A 22,183-nucleotide genomic window follows, 5' to 3' on the forward strand; every position below is an offset into this window, starting at 1 on the left:
AACCAAATCTTGCTGTCACAAGGTGTTGAGCTGATGCTTGTCTGCAGAGTTGGTAGCTGTTGTTGGGTTTATTCTGATGCCCATAGTAGCTGATAATACAATACATTTGAATATATATATATATATATATATATATATATATATATTCATTTCAAATTCTGAAAAATATATATTACATGAGTATTCAAATTCTGAATTAAACACATCAATTTTTTGTTATATTCATTAATAATTCAAGCATCTTTCCATTAATATATTACATGTGACTATCTATTTCGATATGATTGATGAAATGGAGAGGTTATTTCCCACAAAATGCCTATCAAATTTTGAGGGATGTTACATATTTTCATACTAAATTTTGAAACGAATACATATTACAAACACTACACCTTTCGTGATTTAAACGCGTAAATTTTTACCCGTTCATTGATAATCCAAACATCTTTTGATGTCTAATTTTCTTGTATCGATATGAAAGAAATAAAAAAAATGATAAAAGTGAGAAATCATTTCTTCCGACATAGCTCCAATTGTATAGTCTTCAGAGGGATCAATTCAATCATTTTCAATTAGGTCGTTGTTTGATATTTTTCATTTGTGAATAATTAAGTATAGACTAAAAAATAAATAAATATAAACATATGTTAAAAAGATTCAACTCCTAAGAAGTGAAATAATTTTAAGAAAAAAATCTTACTATAAATTATAAATAGGGATTCCATTTTTTTAATTTAAATAAGAATATGGCTTTTATAAAATTATCCGTAGCCGATCCCACGTCGGACAGTTGGGATTTTATGACAGTTATTGTTATTGTATGCACGGAAATCGAACGACAGTATCGATGCGTCAAAGTTCGTGAACTTAGATCAGATGTTGGGGATTAACAGCATGATCGAGCCCTCGGTGTTCCGGCGGCTCACCGAAACACTTATTTGTTGTCGGGTGTTCCGGACCACGATAAAGATCAGCGGCTCATCCGTTAGGGTTCGACGCACTTTGGGGCTCGATAAAGAGGGAAGTGAGCCATCATCGGAGCCCTAGTCGAATAAGTGTGCTTCCGATCCCATCTCACTAGCTCTGGTTCGCACGACCGAGAACCCTACGCCGCGATCGTCCTCTCTGTCGCTGTGGGTGCGCACCGCGATCCCTCTCGTTCCTTGTCGTGTTCGTTCTTGCGCGTTAGATTTGGGATCACGGCCGCCTGTTTCCTCCCCGTCGTTTGCCTTTCCTTTTTCATTTTCGTGTAGAGTGGAAGATTAAAGATTGAATTTTGCTGCGTTTTGATTCTTTGTCGTTGGTGTTGTACCGGTAAGGTGAGGAAGAGTTCTTGAGATTGTTCTGCTTTCTAGCTTGAGCTAGAGAGTTAAGTGCGACAATGGCGGAGCCGTCCAAGGTCATTCACATCCGCAACGTTGGGCATGAGATATCTGAGGTAGTTTTTCGTGAGATACCGTGTTCGACCAATTTGTTTCTTGATTTATCGACTCAAGTTTCGCGCTGTATGCAGAATGACCTTCTTCAGTTAGTGCAGCCGTTTGGTGTTGTTACTAAGCTTGTGATGTTACGAGCCAAAAACCAGGTTCCTTTTCCCCTCTTATTATAAGTCGCCCTCTTCCATCTACCACCTATATGCAGCTTTCAGCCACTAATAATCCAGTTTCTATCTAACAGGCTCTTCTTCAGATGCATGATTTGAATTCTGCTGTTAATGTTCTACAGTACTATACAAGTGTCCAGCCAAGTGTCAGGTGTGGTCCTGAATACTTATCCTTTTTCTTGTTTTGGGTGCTTTTAAGGTTATTAACACTTTGTGAAGATGCTGCATTGTGATAGCCTATTCCTAGGATTAAGTTGAAGCATCCCCCTCCTATGAACCTTACCTAGAGCTGATCAATTTGCTTGCAGATACTCAAGCATGTCATGCAGCTTGGGATAATTGGAAAATCTAGTAATTTTTACTATATAACCCGTCCCAAACCCCCCACTCCTGCACACACCACAGACATAAATTCTTCCTTCTTGCAACATTTTCTATCATGAAAGAAAAAGTTAATTTTTGTCACTCTTTCTACAAATAACAATCACAACTTTTCAGAGATGAGGTGTCACTCAGGCTATTTCAACCATACCTTAGATACTTCCCATACCAAGGACTCACTGCAAGTGGTTCCTGCTGCTTAGACAGTTCAAGAGACCAATAAGGCAGGCTCACAAACCACCAGGAAGTGACAACATTATTCAATTTGTGATTTTGGTTGTATATAAGGATTTGCAATTTTTTTTCATTGGTATACTTGAACAACTTGAAATGTTGGAACACTTCATGTAAGAGATTACTGCCAGTTATAAGTAATCAGAGTGGAATTGTTATAATTGGTTTGTACAGAATCAATCGGGGAAAACATAAATAATATTATTAGATATAAAATTTGGCACATGGAAGAAAAAAAATTAAGTACAGCAGTATTGTTATATAAAAATTTAGAAGGAATTTCACTGGTTTTGTCTTAAAAATGATGATAGAATAATAACATTATGACTTGTTTCAGAGAAGAGATATTTAGTATAGTGTAAGGTTTATGCTTCTCAAATAGGAGTGATGTTGAATGGGAAACTGGGGAATTTTTTACAGATGGTGATTTAAGCAGTGTCATGAATAGAACATGTAGGATTTATGGGAAATACAGGGTGATGGATATTTGACAAAAGAACAAAAGGTTGTACAATTAAGAAATAACATATTCACACCTTGTTTAAATTATTTTTCTTGGATGAAATTTTCCTACTTCATCCATATATTTCATCTATCCGACATTGAATCTACCAATATGACATAACATTGGACCAGTTAATATGAAATTTATAAATTTGACATTTCTGCAGTTAACACTGCTGAATGTGGTGTGGTTTTTAATCTTATAACACTGGTGTGGTCTTCTGGCTTTGAGTTCTTTATTTATTGTGTTTGAAACAAGTTAAGATGTATCCCGATTGTCTGCTTGGCTTATCAAATTATGCATTATTTTATTTTTGTTGAGATATTATATAGATGGTATGTTATGCATTATTTTTTGCTGAGATATTATATAAGATTATATGTTACGCTGACCTGCCAATCGTAGATTCAGCCATCCAGGATGTGCACCATGATATTTTTTTTCCTTAAATTTATTGCTGCTTATCTTTCATAAATTATATGTTGTTGTACGTTCTGTTTTTCCCCTACTGATGAAAGATCAGTGGCTATCCATCATGTCTTGATTTGAAACATAAAGTGTATTTTTGAGATACCCATCAGAGCCTTAAAATGTTGTTGAGCAATCATTTTATTCTGGGGGTATTTTGGCCATTTATGTAGGATTGTCCCTGTATAATCTAATTGTGCTGCACTGCCTGGAAAGATGGGGTTTCATTTAGGGATCTAGTTTTACGAACCATTATTTTAGTACTGGAGCATCTAGTCTCTGTTTGACATTTCAGAAATAAACGCAAAGAACTGGCCTTCATTAGTTCCTTGGTTTTGAATAATTTAAGTATATGGGGATGCCAACAGTTTGTTCAAATGTTCAACTATGGCTTTGCAAGATGTATTTAGCAAAATATTCTTGCAATTATGTTCTTCCTTCTGTATTGTTGGTTTGTGCTGGTATTCTCATAGAAAAGGGCATCAACTTGTGCCGGTTATTCAACTGATTGTTATTTTGGTTATAATAAACTCTTTCAGATTTTGAGAAAAATACTCCATTACCCATTTCTTTAGTTCTATATTAAGGTTTGAAAAGGTCATTGGTGTTGTGGGTTTAGTTCAAGTCTTGGATTTTCCTCATCCTTTGTTAGAAAAGCTTAAGCCAAACTTTTGGTCATCCACCTAACCTAAATCCCATGCAGTAAACAAGGCACCTAAGTGTGTAGCTATTACAAAGTTGCTTGTTATTTCTCTTGATTTGCCTCTTTGTAAGTGAAAACATAATATTCTAGATTTATCATTTCAGTATAGCTTCACTCTTGCAGGGAATGTGTATATTTCAGTACAAGTAGAAAGTATATGATTGATACTACTTCTGGTTTTAAATGTAGCAAAATTTTGAGAACACCCGTCTCCATAATTATTATCATACATAAGGATTATTCACTATCTTGTTCATTCACAACAAAATATTTTCTGTATGTGTCAGTAAAATAAAATTTAGTTTTATGTAGAGAGACTATTTCACCAATTAAGCTATAGATGTTTGAGGCATTCATACCTAGTGATTTTCCACAAATTGGCGATGAAGTGTATATTTTGGTCAATTTCTACCAAGGGATCCAAATTTTGTCAGATGGGCTTTGTATCAATCAGTATTTACCGTCTGAGTGTGAACCGGCACATGGAGTGCCCAATTTCAGATGGTCCACATACGGTTCAAGGCTTACTGCCTGATAAGCCCTGTGAACTGGATGGTAAGCATTTTCCCCTTTTTTTTCCTTAATTCTAAAATACTAAAACTCACCCCTGCCATTTAGTAAATAAAATAGCATCATAATTTTGTAAGGTAGTGCACAAATATTGTGATAGTTCGATGTTATTGGAGAGAGAACATTTTGCTATACCTTGGCTTTTATGGTAGTAACATTAAAATATCCAAGAATACTTGAAAGCATATTGTATGTTGCAAAGCAATTAGATAGAAGAATTCGAACATACAAGTATATACACATGATTGTTATGCCAACCTGATCAACATATAGGTGAATATATTATGCTCAGTTAGGTTTTCTTATTATACTTGAAGGGGTTAAGCTGTAAACATTGATCCTTGGATCCCACATTGGCAGGAGCCTCGTGTGTTGGGTTTATCTTTCTATATTTCCTATTAGAACAATGTATTCATATATGTGTATATGCCTATTTACTGCTTCAGTAGCCAAAGCAATTGCTTGTGACAGCAGTATTGTCATTGTACTGCACCAAGATTTGGTTCAAAATTTACATCATTGGATTATAAACCAGTCATTGGTAGATCATTGTACATTATTGTAATGTGTTCATTTTTTTGAGATTTAAGTTACTCTCAATTCCTAGCTAGTTCTTTATATTTCTGAATTAAAAAAAAAAAAAGGAAATAACTAATTCTAGTTTTTACCATAAGGTCTCCTTTATGGATTCTGTTTTAAGCTTTCATATTCAGTGGTTTTACTAGAATCCATTTGAACCTTAGTTGTATTATTTCAGGGGAAGAAATGTTTATATACAATTTTCTTCACATCAGGAACTGACAACTACAGATTCTCCAGGGTGGAAAAGTGATCAGGTCTGCAATCAGATAATTACATTGTCCTTTCCTGAATGTCGAGGGTCCCTTGTGACTTGATATATCATAAGTCTGAATTAAATATGTACCTTTGTCTACAATGTCCAATCATCCTAACTTTACTATTGTTTTTTGTTGTCCTTTGAGACCGAAATATTTTTGTACATGTGAGTTTGGCATGTTTGGCCACTCAAAACTGCAGTCTAAGACCAAATAATGCTGTAGTTGTCATAACAGATCTTAGAAATTTATGTGAGTAAGGTATGTTAATCATCTAAAATAAAATGTCCTGTAATAGTGTAATTGTCAGAATATAAGGTTATATCGGGACTTGGCACCACCTTGATGCACATTTCCTTAATCAAATTGATGTAGTTCTCGTCAGATTAAAGTTACATCAATCAAGCTTGAGGTATTGATTAATTCTTTGGTTGAGTCCTATTAAATTAATTTTGGTGTTTTTTCTAGTTGTTCTGTTTGCTTTTATTCTTACACACTGAAAACGGGGGACTTGTTTTTATGTTATATCATAACAAGTCGGAGATGATATCTGCTGTGGTTTCAGTTCTCTTATAGCTTATTCCTGGCTTCTTGTTACTGTAGTCAGAATAGTTGTAGATTAAATAATATAGATCAGGTGAAAGATTTATTTGATGAAGAGCCTTAAACTGGTTATTGTGAAGATGTCTACATTGGTACTTGATTGAGACTGAAATGGTCAAGCCCTTTTCTTGCTTTCCTTCTATTTTTTTCTAAGCTCTGTGTTATGACCCCAATATTCTCCAGTTTGTTGTTAAACTAAGGCAATTGCTGTTTTCTTGTTAGGATTACTCTAATAACCAAACAGTTTACTTGGTTTAACCAACTGCAGTTTTCTATTGAAAATTTTAAAAATAACAAACATTTTGCTTGGTTGGATTAATCCTAACAAGCAAACAACAGTTGCTTTAGTTTAGTTTGACAATCAAGCAAGCATTTGGCAAACAAGCAAACGACAGTAGCCACTGATCTAGTACAATATTATCATATTTCAATAGACAAATAGCAGTTGCCTTAGTTTAGCAACAAACTAGAAAATATTGGGATTATAACACAAAAACCTCAGGGAAAATTAGAAAGAAAACGAGAAAAGGACTTGACCATTTCAGTCTCAATCAAGTATCATGTGGACATCATCACAATAACCAGCTTGAAGCTTTTCATCAAACAAATCTTTGACCTCATCTGTATTATTTAGTCTAAATCTGATAACTATTCTGATTATCGTAACAGTATTATCATATTTTAATAGACAACTACTATTTGGCAAATGCAATCAATATTGTAATAGAAATTTCATCAATCCTAGAGATAATTACTGGTTTTACAATTTTTAAGATCCATTGTGATACCATTTATAACTAATGATCAAAGTTAGACAATCAACAAGGTATTACTGTTGAAGATGAAACATAGATCAAAGCAACCAATTGAAGTCCAAGGAAACCCTATACTTCTCTAGTTACCTTGATCCAATTGTTACAGTTGCTTCATCACACAAGGAGTTAAGAAACTTAGAACATCTCAAGGTCAAGATGTGAAAAACGGTGGCCAATGCAGGCTCCTGGCAATGTGTGATCGTTGGACGGCCAATGTATGCAGCCTTACAACTGCAATCTCGAAGTCAAGATGTATTATGTATACATTTGAAATGACTTACAACTGGAATCTTGAAACCAAGATGTATTCATTTGAAATTATCGACACAGGGTGGATCAGGTTTTAGGGTTTAACGTAGCTAAGTTAGGTCTACTCTTTTGTATATTTCTGTAATTCTGTTGGGATTTTACTATTAAATCTGTGATGGGAAAGTTAAATGCAATTTGCTTTTGCTTTCTTTCAGAGTTTGAATTAGAGCCCACTTGAAAGAGAGCTAACCGGCCATAGGAGAATTATGTAGGAAAAAATGACCTGGTAATTTAGTGTATTTTGCATTTGTTTTGAATCTTCTCAATCCGAAGTGTTTTGAGGGACCATTCATGATTATGATTACCAAAGGTTAATTGCATGACGTAGAAGCATACTAAGAGCGTAGATAATTCACAAAAAAGAAATATCTTTTCTGTATATGATATCTTCACGTACCCATTCACTTATATTCATTCTACTATAATTAGCTGAATATTCAATGTTTTATTCTCTCTTGAATTATTTATTTTCTACTTATTTTATTTTATTTCTCTTCCCATCATCTTTGGCGGCTTGGTGTTGGGCACTCAGGATTCACAACCAAATCGGATCCTCTTAGTTACAATTCATCACATGCTCTATCCTATCACAGTGGAAGTGCTGCATCAAGTGTTTTCTCCTTATGGATATGTAGAGAAAATCGTCACATTCCAGAAGTCAGCTGGTCAGCTTCTCTCTGAATTTTGCTCTTCCAGACTTTAACAATGTAAAATGAAATTGACAACAATTTTGTTGTCTGTACTTGGTTACTTTATTATCTTATTTCTTCTTAAAGGATTTTTTTTTCTTGTTTCTTTTACTGGTAGAACTAATTGGATTGAGCTATTCATATTTTTAATACAAAGAAAGATTTCATAAACTTAAATTACTTCCAATCTATTGTTTTGTAGGTTTTCAGGCCCTTATCCAGTATCAGTCTCGTCAGAGTGCCGTGCAGGCAAAAAGTTCTCTGCAAGTATGTAATTGTATTCACTCGAATTTTATGATGTTTAAATGTGTTTGTATAAGCTGCTCATACTATGATTTTGTTACTTCTTCAGGGGCGTAATATATATGATGGCTGTTGTCAGCTAGATATACAGTTTTCAAAGTTAGCTCTCATAAAAATCTTATATTAACTTGGTTCTTTTACTCTGCACGTTTTGAAATTCTTACATGTTTCTTGTTTTTGTTCAAATCCAGTCTCAATGAATTGCAAGTAAATTACAACAATGAGAGGTCTAGGTATGTTATATACTTTCCCATTAATCCGGTACTGAAAAACATGTTTTTGATTATTTATTTCATTTCAAGTTGCACCAGAACAGTAAATTGTTGAGTAAATTAGCCATATAAAAGCAATAGCTGATTAGTTGGCTATTTAAACTAATATCTATCACTCTTTTCGGGTATGCAAGAATTCAAGCAAATACTGTATTATGTCCTAATAGAAAGTAGGAATGAAGTTAATAGAAAGTATAACCGGCTCTGTGTATGGCATCTCAACAAAAGACAGGTGTCCACTGGCAACAATTCTGAAATAATTATGTTCGCTAAACACATTTTCATTAGAGCTTTTATTTCTCGCCATTAAGTATATAATGAGTCTTGAAGTTTTCAATTTTATCTGTCTGAAGATTCTTACATACAAATTTGCTGGAAGCTTGACCTGATGAAACATTTTAGACCAAATTAAGTATATAACGAGTCCTGAAGTTTTCAATTTTATCTGTCTGAAGATTCTTCCATACAGATTTGCTAGAATCTTAGACCTGATGAAGCGTTTTAGTCCAAATTTTCTTGATTGGTTTATAATATAAAACTAAAGGATATAAGGTCTACTCCGCAAAACAGTGATGCATTCTTTTACCATCTTCTACATATTGTTCCTTGTCCTGATGCTTTCCAATTCCATAGTAATAGTTAGACCAAGTTTCTAGGTTACCTTGGCATTGCTTGCTTAGAATCTTAGACCCATGTTTGTTAGCATTGTGAATCTTTAAACCCTTTTTATCATCTTGTTCCCCTCTGCATTAATTGTGATTGTGATGTGCACTTTGCCTTGATGTATAACTGTACTGTGAAGTAGCACAAATGTTTCACAACTCTGCATTAATCTGTTGGTATTAAACACTATAAAAACTGAGATTGGTAGCAGATGCTCATGTTACCTCTTTTTTAGATATCTTTTCTGAAATATGTCTTTTGTCTGTCTAGGGATTTTACAAATCCATCTTTGCCTACTGAACAGAGAGGTAGATCTTCACAAGTGAGTTGCTTCTCGACTTATTTTCTATACTTGCAATACACCATCAAAGTTTACTCTTTTAAACAATTAATTTCTGACAATGTTGTGTTTTTTCCTTTTCCCCACTATGTGCAACAGCCTGGTTATGGTGATGCTGGAAGTCTCTATGCACTTCAAGCATCTGGTGCTAGAGGTTCATATTCTACTACTGAAGTAATATGTTGCCTCTATTATGTTTGCTGATTGCTTCTTTTCTTTTTTACTGTTTCAGTTGCATTTGCTCAGGTGAGTACCATGGTGGTCTTTATCCTTGCAGGTTTTGTCTTATTTTTATTAAGTTATCATGTTTATGTGTGGTTGATACGTGTTTCTGATTGCTTAGTTGCACAATTATTAAATGTATCTTTCATGACATTAAAAGGTAATATTTACATGCGGTGCTAACATTTCATTAAATTAGATGAGCAACACTGCAGCAATTGCGGCTGCATTTGGTGGAGGTTTGCCTCCTGGAGTAACTGGTACTAATGACAGGTGCACAATCTTAGTAACTAACTTGAATCCTGAAGTAAGTTGTCATTCTTGCTCTATGTTTCCTTCCTATTGTAATTCATGCAAATTGTTTAACCCATCGGTTCCATAACTGCAGAAGGTTGATGAAGATAAGCTTTTCAATTTATTCTCGTTATATGGCAATATTGTAAGAATAAAACTGCTGCGCAATAAACCAGATCATGCACTCGTTCAGATGGAGGATGGGTTTCAGGCAGAATTAGCTGTACACTTCTTAAAGGTTTGTTTGTGCCTTGACTGATGTTGATCTTCAGATTAACTTTGAGTATTGCTGCATTTTTCTTGAAATGCAACATATTGTTTGGGTCCTTAGAAAAAAATCATATATTCATTTTTCCTGCACTCTGCATTCTTTCATCAACAACTATTTTTCACAGAAACTAATGGCATTTCTTCCATCAAAATTTTCACTCTTTCTAATTGCAGGGGGCATTGTTGTTTGGGAATAGGTTGGAGTTGAATTTCTCCAAGTATCCAAGCATAACCCCAGCAGCTGACACCCACGAATATGCTGGATCAAATCTTAACCGCTTCAACAATAATGCAGTGAAGAACTACAAATACTGTTGTTCCCCGACGAAGATGATTCATGTGTCAGCTCTTGCGCAGGACATAACGGAGGAGGAGATCGTGACCCATTTACAGGAGCATGGAACAATTGTGAACACAAAGCTCTTCGAGGTGAATGGGAAGAAGCAGGCTCTGGTCCTGTTCGAGAGCGAGGAGCAGGCTACCGAGGCCCTTGCATGCAAACATGCAAGCACCATTGACCGGTCCACCATTCGGATTTCCTTCTCCCAGTTACAGAGTATTTAGAGAGGCCTTATCTTATTTTATACAAGATTGCGAAGTCTATCCGTTATTTTTTTTCTTCTCTTGTACTTGATATTTTCTTCTCTTGCGACATTTGGATGTTGGTGGATGATTGCGCAGCACTTGTTTTTTGAAAATTTAAGCTTCTGTAATGTGAAAGATAATTTGACCCGAATGTGTGGATCGACACTGTTGAGTGACAATTTCTCACTTCATTTTAAATGTTGGCCTACGAACTGATTCTGATTTCATCAAGCCCCGTCAGGGATACGAAGGGCTTTGGTTACCTGCATCTTTAAAAGCGATGGCAAGGATGGTGATGTTTTTAGTTTTTAATCAGGTCTAGCTGATAAAAGCTGTTCTCGGGTCATAGATAACTGCCGAAATTAGAAATATCATATCCCTTTACTGATATGATAATGTACCGAAGACATAACAAACATAACACCTGAGGAAAACATGGAAGTTGACTATTCCCAAAGGGTTAAAATACTCCAGTGTAGTGTTTACAGCTAAACTTGAAGATACAATTTTCACTTATCAAACAAAAATTAAACGAAATACCTCAAGTGAGTTGTTAACGGTAGCAATCAAGAAATATCTCAATATTGAATTTTTCATCCATCGCGGATATGATATTAGTCGAAGTTGGAACGATCTTAACCCTCCAGCAATTCAGGCACCACGTCCGAATTTAGCTTCATATTCTTTATGGTTCTGCACCAAACACAAGCTGCATAAGTATTCCAGAAGCTAGATATTCATTGATCTAATCCTTTTTGACTCGTCCATCCACCCAGTTTTGAGCTATGCTGTTTCATTCTCAGCTGTCTTCACGTGGTTGGCGTGCAAGTGTGTGACAAAAAGGGAGAGAGAGGGAGAGAGAGAGAGAGAGAGAGAGGGAGAGAGAGAGGCTTCGATTGACTCCATCCATCATAAGTATTTAATTTGTAACACTATAGAGTATATAGAGGCCATGGCGAATTCCCAAGTATGGTCAGGAAATGAATATCATCCGTGCACAAGCTCCATTCAGAAGTAGACAGTCCATTGTAACAGCTAATCAGAGATGAGACTGGTTCAAGGGTATCCTTTGCACTAATTCTAAAATTTCAGGTAAATGAAGCTCCTCTATAAATGAGGTTGGATCAGTGGAACACATACCATGAATGTGGTAGAAATTGCTCTGCCATGCATGGCACGCTGACAACTGGCGGCGGATGCCGCACTGTCAAATCGGAGGTACACCCAACCAATGCAGTTCCTGCAAGAAAGAAAGTGCAAGGTGTAAGGACACACATACATACAAACATATTAAACAAAACCACAAGGTTCAAAACATATTGAATCACTGCTTCTAGCAGGAATCACAATTTTCTTAATTATCTATCTATCAATTGGTCACATTTGGACTGGGATGCTCTTAGCATGTTAGCCAGCATTTGATATTTCTTGCGATTCAGGAGACATGCAAGCATGAGAAGGTGCCACCAACGCATAGACACGATACAACTGTCAAGTACGTAGATCACATGATTAAACAGCAGCAGTTTAAAAATATGCATAAAACCAAAACATGGATAGGCATTATGACACATCTAACTTTGAACAACACCCAACATACTTTTCCACATAGATATGCTTGACAGAGCCAAACTTGGAACATTCTTCTTGAACATCTTCTTGAATTTCCATATCAAAATCTGGTTGTGTCTGGAAAACATAGAAAGTCAGAGAAATGTCGGAAACATACTTGTATAAGAAGGTACTCCACATACCTCTGTTGGATCAAACATATTCCTCAATAATATGCATTCACTGGGCTGCACATTAGGCTCAATGGATGAAGCATGCTGTGCATTAAGAAGTGCTCCATTAACAATGGAGACTCCAAGTGACTCAGCAATACTGACAAATACAGGTACACATCAGATTGAGGGTCTAAGTAGCGACATGTAACATAAGTCTTAGTGACAGAAAGTGCACCTTGTTGCAGTTCCAGTGCAGTCAAGTTTCTGCATGAGAAGCATCGAGAGACTATATGAAAGCAAAGAATTCACAACTTATAAACTCCAAGACATTTAAGAAAATAGGCATTTAACGAAAAAATGGCTCACCAAACCAACCACCGTCTTCATCATCAAAATCAGCAAGCATTAGTTCCACTATCCTGCGGTCGGACGTGATCCGTGACAGCTGAAACCTGTGACATCGTTACAAACATTATGAGACATTGAAGTCACTAAAGACCAAAGTGGAGGACTTCATTGAAAAGCCAAAAAAAATAAAACTCAACTAATAATGACTTATTGAAAGAATGTGTTACCACCTCGATAATCTGGCCGGCAATGTCCGACTTCCCATTTAAAGTTTGAGCTGCCTTTGCACGCTCAAGTTGTGCAAACTAACAAGTCAGAAAGCATATCAGTGAACAGCATATGCGATTGAACAAAATAGTAAACAGTTCACTCACTTGAACAAATCCATAACCTCTGCAGTGACCGGTCTCTAGATCCAATGGTAGTTGCACAAGCTCTACAGGTCCAAAAGGTTCAAAGATTTAAGGACACAAACAAGTTCTCACTTCACTTTGTGCAAAATCATGAAACATGTAATACCAAAAGATAGAAAGATCTTAAAAAACATAGATCATAAGTGCTCTGCAGTTGATATGGCAGAAAAAACGATCAGCATTGCATATGGTTATGAATTTTTTTTAACCAGACCACACTATCTAAACTAGTAAATACTGATCGGTACATACTGGTCTAGGCGAAATCAAGTTCCATGCTTCATAACCAAATTTATCCATAACCACTCAATAACCTGAAAATTTTAACAAATTTTATGATTTTGTTCAGATCAGACAATATTTTTTTAAGAAACCATCAGAGATGGAAAATTTATAAAATCACTCGTGTACTATTTTTGCATAATTTTCCCCTTCAGATTTTGCATGAAAGGATATACCAAAATACCAAAACATTTATTTTCTCTACTTTCCGTGCAATTTTTAAAAGCAAGTATCTAGTTGTACAAACTTAAAAAACCAAAATTTTGCCCAGTTTCACATACAATACTGAATTTCGAACTTTAATCTCAACAAGTTATTTCTGAATAGCAAAATTGTGATTGTGGTTTCACTGTAAACAATACATGCCAATACTCAAATCCAAGGGTCAGAAGAAGCTATACAAAATTAGTGTTCCAAGGCACCAAAGCTTCTGAATGAATGGTTGACAACCAACAAGAGACAAGATAGTCAATTACTTTGTGCAGGAAGTGTAGGAAAAAAATATAAATGCTGGAGAAAAATTCTGATGGATTCTTTCATGCATAAAAAGCATTTCTAGTTCCATTTTGGTTTTGGCTTTCAACAAAAAGTAATAGGCATTTTTGACAATAAAAGCTTGCCTTTCTAGCTTTTTACTAATAATATAATTCATATGCTACAAATATACATATACATATATATATATATGTATGTATCCCAGGCAGTGACAAAAGCCTAAGGTTAGATACCCATGGGGCTAGTGGCTAGATTAAATACAACAGACAGGCAGATCGAAGAACCTCCCAGTGGGGCCAACAAGGCACATAAACAACCACCAGTAAGAACCACAAGAAAATTAAAAGCTTCAATACAAATTTGATCAATGTTGAAAATTTGTTTAATTGCACAACAGATAGTATCTTGATTCTTGCAAAATGAATCTCTAACAATAAAACATATTTAAAATGGTTTTCCAGTGTATCTAAGAAAGAGAAAAGTGCTAGAACCCGCATTTCTCTTTTTTCATTTTCAAACAAGAAACTTCTATAGAATGCCAAATTCTATTTGTCTGATCTATTTATGTGTGTTATAGGTATCTCCCCTTGTCATGTGCATTTAAGAAAGAGAAGCAGGTTTTGGGTTGGAAAGGGGGCTAGATAAAAATAAGGGAGGCCATTCAAAGAATATCATCCAATGTGGCATTCTTGCAAACTTGATTTATGGACCCATGAACAGTATCCACATATGAGTAACACAACATGATAGTTCTTCAAAAGAACTCTTGCACACAAAACATTATTTGTTGGAGAATGATGTACTTTGATTTTGTTGGAAAATTACAACTATGCATAAAATTTACAAGTTTGAACATGCAAAGAGGAGCCACTGTACACCATTGCAACTAGTGTTTTAAACCATGGCCCCTATTAATGCCCCCTTAAATCATGTATACAAAAGTAGGCCAATCTATGATCTACAGTGGCAAGATCTAGCATAATCATGGTCTGAATTAAGTGTGAAAGTTGCACAAGGTTACAAAAATTTCCTTTTGGGAATTTATGCATGTATGCATGCGGATTCAAAGTTTACAAGTAATATAATTAACCATTTCGTGATTATGAAAAGTCCAGCCTTTTAGTCACATTTACCTGACGCAATTGTTCCTCAGTCATGTTGAAGTGCAAGTTTCCAACATAAAGTTTCCTTTCAGCACCTGCCCCAGTGGCTCCAGCCCCTGCGGTAGTCGACTGAACAAGGTTCTTTTCAGCTTCAGATGGTTTGACCATTACAGGTTGGCCAAGAAGAAGCTGACCAGATAGTGCAATAGCTTGTGGCACTGACATCACATCATCAAACTCGATATAGCTGCAATCCCATCATATACAAACATATAGTGAGTCCCTATAAATCTTGAATGACGTGTCCAAACAGAAAACCAAAGATTTTTGAGACCATAAACATCAAAATTGTACCAACTACTTCAAGCTTTATTCTAAAAATGGCTTATGTAAATATTAATACAATAATCAACAAAGAAAAAACGAAGTTAACTCTTGCATGTGTCATCCTAAAATTATTTATTGATTTATAAGGTAGACTTTGCATGTGCAATCCCAAAAAGGTGTTGCACTCGAATGTATGAACTACTAAAATATTATTAACATGTTAAGTGCATTGCAAAGGTGCATCAGGTTCTACCAAAGCAAGTCTTAGCCAAAAACATTTTCATCTGAGCCTTGAATTAGAAGGAATATAAAATAATTTATACATTAACACATTAACTGAAGCCTGCACTTAGTCCTTGCCTTACAATCAACATGTACCCTTTGATTCTTCTTATTTGCATATAGATGCTTAAATCTCTAAGCAAAGAGATTTTAGGCATCCATTCATTTTACTTATTTATGGTAATAAGACAACAGTGGAGACTAAATAATTTACATTCCTGGACCTTGTCCTAAAATAGACAAATAATTTCGAGCTATACAATATATTGCTTCTCATCTTGATCATTTTTGTTGTATACCTTAACCATCCATCTTCATGAAAATTTGATGATCACCCATCTAATAGTGAACTTCCATCTACAAAGGCATGACTCTTAAACCCTTGAGATCACATCAGATAAAGATTGTTAATATAAATGGAATAAGAGATTGGTTACCTAATGAATGAAAGGAGACTGAAGGAATGGTTTTGAGCATGACTCTTAAACCCTTGAGGTCACATCAGATAAAGATTGTTAATATAAATGGAATAAGAGATTGGTTACCTAATGAATAAAAGGTGAAGTAATGATTTTGAACAATTATATACCACTAATAATGAAGCTTCGCTTGAGGAATACTAGTGCAAAATGATCTCATATAATTGCCCAAAACAAGCCAATATGAAATATAATGGGCATAAGAGAGTTGATTGTGAAAAACACCCAACCCAGATTATATCCTTGCAGGTTGCAGAATAAAACTGCAATCACCATATAGAAACTATAAATAATTTGAATGTTTACTTGAACTAGGCAGTTCAAAATAGCTAACCGAAATTCGTAAAAGGGAAAGCTATTGATGTTACTTCCATGTGCAAGTTTATCATGCAACTGTTATACTAGCTATAACATTTGATATGCTTCTTAAAATATAAATACAAGGTCCTACATCTAATTTGTATTCTAAATATTGCATGGAACAACATGAATATTTATGTTTTTCGTCTCTAAAACCGAGTGCAATTAGAGTACATCGATATTAAACAAGCATTATGGATGGATCTTGGATATCATCACATCAGTCACACATAATGGTAGAATTGTAACAAGTACACAAAGATACAAACACAATGCTATGCAATCAATTCATTTCAACTTAATTAACAAAAAAATAAGGTATTAATATGATTAGAATACATCCATCAACAGACTAGGCTGGTTGCACATGACTAAAGCAAAATAAAGAGTAAAGAAGAGAATCAAGAGTGATCAAAAGCATGCAGGTCATGCAAATAACATACTGTTCGTTGGTGATGATTTTCATTCAATATTATCCTATCATACACTTATATAGCTAGTGATCACAAACCCTCATATAACATTCCCTTCAAAGTTCAAACAATGGGATAACTGTAGAACTGCATATCAAATGGCTACAAATGAGCAGCTATGAAGATCATAAGTTGGCCACGGGAGAACAGTGAAGTTCCTCTTGAACTGAGGACTGATGGAAATGACTTGTAACATCAAAAGGGCACAAATATAACAAGCACTATATCTGGTTAATGGTGAGAGCTTTGCTTTACACATAAATGGGACAGGCATCCTGTTATTTGGAAGTGAGGCAATTCAAATGGAACAAATTTAATCAAGATAAAGGGATATGGTCAAGTGATGCCAATGGAAATCTATGGATGAATAAAGATGGCCCAGCAGGGACATAAATGGGCACCAGAAAAAGACAACCAAACCACTTTTTGTTTAATATGGTGTGTATATATGTATCAAGATTAATTTATCATTTAGCACATCAATAGACACCTGTATCTTCTCTTTTGTGACCACAAGCAATTTAGCTGTGCAGTGTTTGTCAACATTCAATAGAAAGTACCTGGAGCAATCACCAAAGACAAACTCCAAACTTCACAGGAAAGTAGCATAACCTTGAAACCAAGAGTAGATTGTAAGTCATTACAAATAACATATATATGCTCTTCTAAAAGCAGATGGTCATTCAGCAATGTACTGTTAAAATACAAATTTGCAACAATCTCATATGCCAACTCAGTGAATTTTTCAAGTCAATGTAAATTAAATGAATCATGTGAAACTTTAGCAAGCGACTACATTAAAAAATGAGCTCAATGTGCTATTGCAAATTTGAAAAAAAAAAAAAAACAACAGAAGTATACCCCGCTCCTTTCGACCTTCTTGAATTATGATCCATGATCAATCTGACATCCCTCACCTGAAAACTAAAAAATGTGTTAAAAATGCATTCCCTCACCTTAATGACATGAGTTACAGCATGGGTCAACATGCTCATTACAGTTTAAACCAACAACAGAAGCAATCAAATTTCTACTTATTACCAAACTAGTCAAATAAAAGCATGTGGGGCAACAACAAAGCCTCATTGAAGTCAGGCATCCCGAATATGAGACAAGTGAATTTCAATGACATTCAAGAATACTGTATTGGGCCATGACCTGTATACTTAAGTTCCAATTTCCTCATGCTGGAACTATATAAAGAGCAAATTGCACAAAAGTGGGATGTTCACAATGGTAATATGTAAATACCTTCATTGTATATAGTACGCAAATTCAACGATCTACATATGTTTTTTGTATGCTATAACAAAACATGCAGCTAAACTTAATCAATTGCATAACAAGCATCAATTTATTGTCTCCTTTATGGCAATTATAAACAAAAAGAAACATAACCTTTCCCGCTTGCGAGAAAAATTCATAAACATCTCTTTCAGTCACCTTCAATGGCATCTGCAATTTGCAAAGTAAACAAATCAGAAAAATATCATGTGTCCATGAATGAAAAGTTACTTCTTGAAAAAAGAAAAGAAAATTTTATCTGCACACCTGATATGCAAAGACAGTTCTCTGGTCCCTTTCTGGATCAGCTTCAGGTTCCATCAATTCTTTTCCTTCTTTAGATCTCCTACATGAAAGATACACTTAAACAGATCAAAATGAAATTTCTAGGATGTCTGTTGTTAAAAGTTTGCCTCACCTTTTACAAAGCGCTATTGCATGGATCCTTGACATCTAAAATTAGGAAAAGCATCAGCCAAACCACTATCAAGGGCCAAATTTGTGTATGCCAATACAATATACATGCAGTTCCATATTGCAATTCAAGGCATGTATTTCCTAAAGATGTATATTATATTAAAATAATATGTAATGATAATATTATTACCATACCTAATTTGCAAACAGATTAGTTTGTATGCTATCTTTACAATATTTAAGCATCATAATATCCAAGAATACATTTGATCAAGAATTTGACCATATATCACATCCATATCAGCATTCCTAAACATATACTTTGATCCAACTATCTGCCAAACATAGTTTATTTTGGACAAGGTGATGATGTCCTGTGAGACTATTTGCCCCCTATATATGTGTGTATATATATATATATCTTGAGTGTGATGCCGAGAGGCTTTAGGGATCGGGAAATTTGTGTAGTTAGTAAACAACATGTCAAAAATATTAGTATCAATATTGTTTTAACTTTCAGAAATAAAATGAAAAAATAGTTACATTCATGAGTAATAAGAGGATTTGAAAAAAAAAAAAAAAAAGGTACACACATGACCAAAGAGATAAAATGGTGTGACTTAACTTGGACGTGTATTTGCATGATCTCTACACTTGTAAAAATGCTGACATGATATTTTTTGGGGAAAACATTTTAAAAACAAAATACTCACCCCTAATGGCCAAGGACAACAAAATCACACTATCATAAGCTTTAGAACATATGTTGAACGTAATGGAAAAAAGGGTGCATCAATCATCCAACTCTCATGCTAAGATGGTGTTGTAAGCTTCAACATAAAAAGCTTTACTCTCAAGCCCGCTCACATTATAATAATAAATGGTATTGATGCAAGGAGAGGGAAATAGACATACAAACTTTTTCTATAATCAATGAAAAATCATGGCTCTTAGTCAAGCCGGTGATATCAACCATAGAAAATCTCAATAATGAAAAAGACACTTGTATCAAGCCCAGACAGTCAAGCCCATAGCGGTCGTTATTTTAGTCTATTTTTGAACGTGAACAACTAGACCCTAGAACACAGCTTTACAACATCGCAGAAACACCGTGTCCAATCATGTAAAAGCTGCATCCTTTGCTCTTCCCACTATCACTTGGAACCGTAATCACCAAACAAAGTTTCAATATCGCCATAATTCCAAATAACATCCAACTTATCCATACAACATATGAAAATCAACTTCCTTGGTTGTAATGGGGTCAAAATTACTGACATTGCAAAAGTACCTATTAGGTGTCAGGAGTGTCCATAATATACATAATTCAAAATTTTCAAACTTAAAAATGCATGCATGGTTTAGTTAAAACTAAGTAGTGATACTTGATCATTATATTTAGTTCCCTTCTCCAAAAGACACCTCCTAGGTACACAAGTCTAGGCAAACAAATGTGTGTAAATAGTAATAAGAGCCATTTGTCAAGATGCATTCACCAGTATGGCCCAGCTGCTATCATGGTGAATTATCTAGTACAATAATAAGTGTTCTGAAGCCCTTGCTGACACTGAGAATCAAACTCTAGTTTCCATAGCTCCAAATGTCCACAAAACACCCCACAGAGTGCATTCAAGCAGACAACATTCCAATGGCATTTGGCATCAAAGAAAAAACAAGCTGAACATGTTTGATGTGCTGCAGCTGGTACGCTTGACACTATTTGTCATTGATTCCCTTTAATATGTGGTTCCTTATTTATAATTAATAAAGATTAGAGATAAGAATTTAGGATCTCAATGGCGACAAAAGATCCATATAGCCGACCTCAAATAATTAGGACTTATGGTTTTGTTGTTGTTGTTATAGAAATAAGGCCTTAGGATGTGCTTGAGTTCTACAACAGAAACAGCATCGTGCTTCATACATCTGGGCTAGCATTACATACAGAGTTGACTTCTTTACTTCCACCCAAGAGTAAATTACACCAGACACTTCTAATGTTTCATTCAGAAGCAGATACTCATTTGATAACTAAATCCTTAGACTAAAGACAACCTAATCTCCAAAATAATGACAAGCCACATATAGATATTCTTTTACAAAGATAGTGATCTCACTAGCATGGATTGCTAAACATTATGAAGCATGACACTCAACAATTTTCGGAAATGCTTACTAAGTTTAAAGGAAACTCTGCTAAAATGACAAAATTTCCTTTCAAAATATACAATTCTAAGAATTTTAGACTGTCATATGGTTGCATCAGATCGACCAATGGCAATAAAAAGAGGATAACTGAGGCTTTATGAAATATAATTTGTACAAATTATTAGTTTATTTCTCTTTTTTGTTCTCTTTTTATTGCCATTGATCGATCTGATACATTTCTGAACTTAAATGCAGGAAATGATAACACCACTGAACTTCTAAATTCCTAACATCCAGTTTTCACTTTATCAGGATGCCTAAAGATAAAACCTCTAAAGAGCTACTTTAAGCCATTATTTCTATTCTGATCTGCACCAAGCTATAATCATCGCAAAATGAGAAATCCGATACATCACATTCTGTGGACCTCATGCATCAAAACCCCAATTCATGGCAATCCCAGTAACACGTATTTCAAAGAATAAAAAAACGCATCAAAAGCGGAAGGAAAGAAAGTGATGATACCTGCTTTCCCTTTCTCTTATCTCCCTCTCAAGTTCTCGTTCCCTCGCCCTCTCTCTACTCCTTGCTCTCTCCAATTCCCTGTCAACTCCCCCATCGTGTCTTCTCGACCGGCTACTACTACGCCGTTCGCTCTCCCGATCTCTGTAGCCCCTCTCGCGGCTGCGGTGATCCCGACCCTTGTCGCGATCCTCCCCGTCCCGGCTACTGCGCCGGCGATCCCGATCATCGTGGTCGTCCCTGTCGCCATTCTCCTCCCCCGTCCTGGATCTCTTGGACAACCGGCCATCCTCGCCACCGTCGCACTCGCGGTGGTGCCGGGAGCTCGAGCGCTCATTCTCCTTCCGCATCCGCGGCTCCTCCACCGCACTCCTCGAGGGTTTCGACGTCGAAGACAGAAAACCCTCAAGAACGCGATCGAATACGAAAAGGCGCGCTACCCACGGACTATCTATATGCGTGCGTTCACGTGTTGCGCACGCGATAGGAAGCTGGTATTCACGTGTCTTCCACGTGACTGGAGAGGCTAGGATTTTGCGGAAGGATAAAATTAAAGGAAAATGAGATTAATGGTGAAAAAATTAGGACATAAAAGATCCAAAATTAATTTTATTGCATTAAAGTAATCCTCCATGCTGTGGAATTTGATGGTTCAAATCTCACCTGAAGCTAAAATATGGTTAATTTAAGGTTAATAATTCTAGTTCAAAATTTCTCTAAATGTCGAATGCAACGTTATGTAACTCAAACCTTTTTTTTTTATTTTTTGGAATTAAATCCATGCCAAAATTCAGTGACATTCATTTCTCCTGCCAATGAATTTTATTTTTGTCTTGATAAAAAATTAATCCGCTTTTT

The 22,183-nt window shown here is 35.5% G+C and overlaps 1 protein-coding gene and 1 pseudogene across 3 annotated transcripts; one reads left to right on the forward strand and one right to left on the reverse strand.

Annotated features, from left to right (window-relative positions):
* Positions 1 to 986: 986 nt before the first annotated feature.
* On the forward strand, positions 987 to 10,890 carry LOC135587229 (polypyrimidine tract-binding protein homolog 3-like). Of its 3 annotated transcripts, XM_065078382.1 has the most exons (15): positions 987 to 1,137; positions 1,320 to 1,438; positions 1,514 to 1,585; positions 1,678 to 1,754; positions 5,222 to 5,300; positions 7,560 to 7,692; positions 7,919 to 7,983; positions 8,069 to 8,118; positions 8,211 to 8,252; positions 9,225 to 9,276; positions 9,394 to 9,448; positions 9,527 to 9,540; positions 9,716 to 9,823; positions 9,905 to 10,048; positions 10,255 to 10,890. In XM_065078382.1, exons 2-15 carry the CDS (start codon positions 1,382 to 1,384, stop codon positions 10,642 to 10,644), a joined length of 1,338 nt encoding a protein of 445 aa, XP_064934454.1. In that variant the 5' UTR covers positions 987 to 1,137; positions 1,320 to 1,381; the 3' UTR covers positions 10,645 to 10,890. The 3 variants fall into 3 exon arrangements, with proteins under 3 accessions (XP_064934454.1, XP_064934453.1, XP_064934455.1); XM_065078381.1 differs by lacking the exon at positions 9,527 to 9,540 and having other exon boundaries at positions 9,394 to 9,468; XM_065078383.1 differs by lacking the exon at positions 9,394 to 9,448 and having other exon boundaries at positions 9,225 to 9,262.
* Positions 10,891 to 11,888: 998 nt separating this feature from the next.
* Positions 11,889 to 22,162, reverse strand: LOC135587231 (uncharacterized; annotated as a pseudogene).
* Positions 22,163 to 22,183: the final 21 nt, after the last annotated feature.

Source organism: Musa acuminata, chromosome BXJ1-8, assembly GCF_036884655.1.
Source record: "Musa acuminata AAA Group cultivar baxijiao chromosome BXJ1-8, Cavendish_Baxijiao_AAA, whole genome shotgun sequence".
In the NCBI taxonomy this organism is placed as follows: domain Eukaryota; kingdom Viridiplantae; phylum Streptophyta; class Magnoliopsida; order Zingiberales; family Musaceae; genus Musa; species Musa acuminata.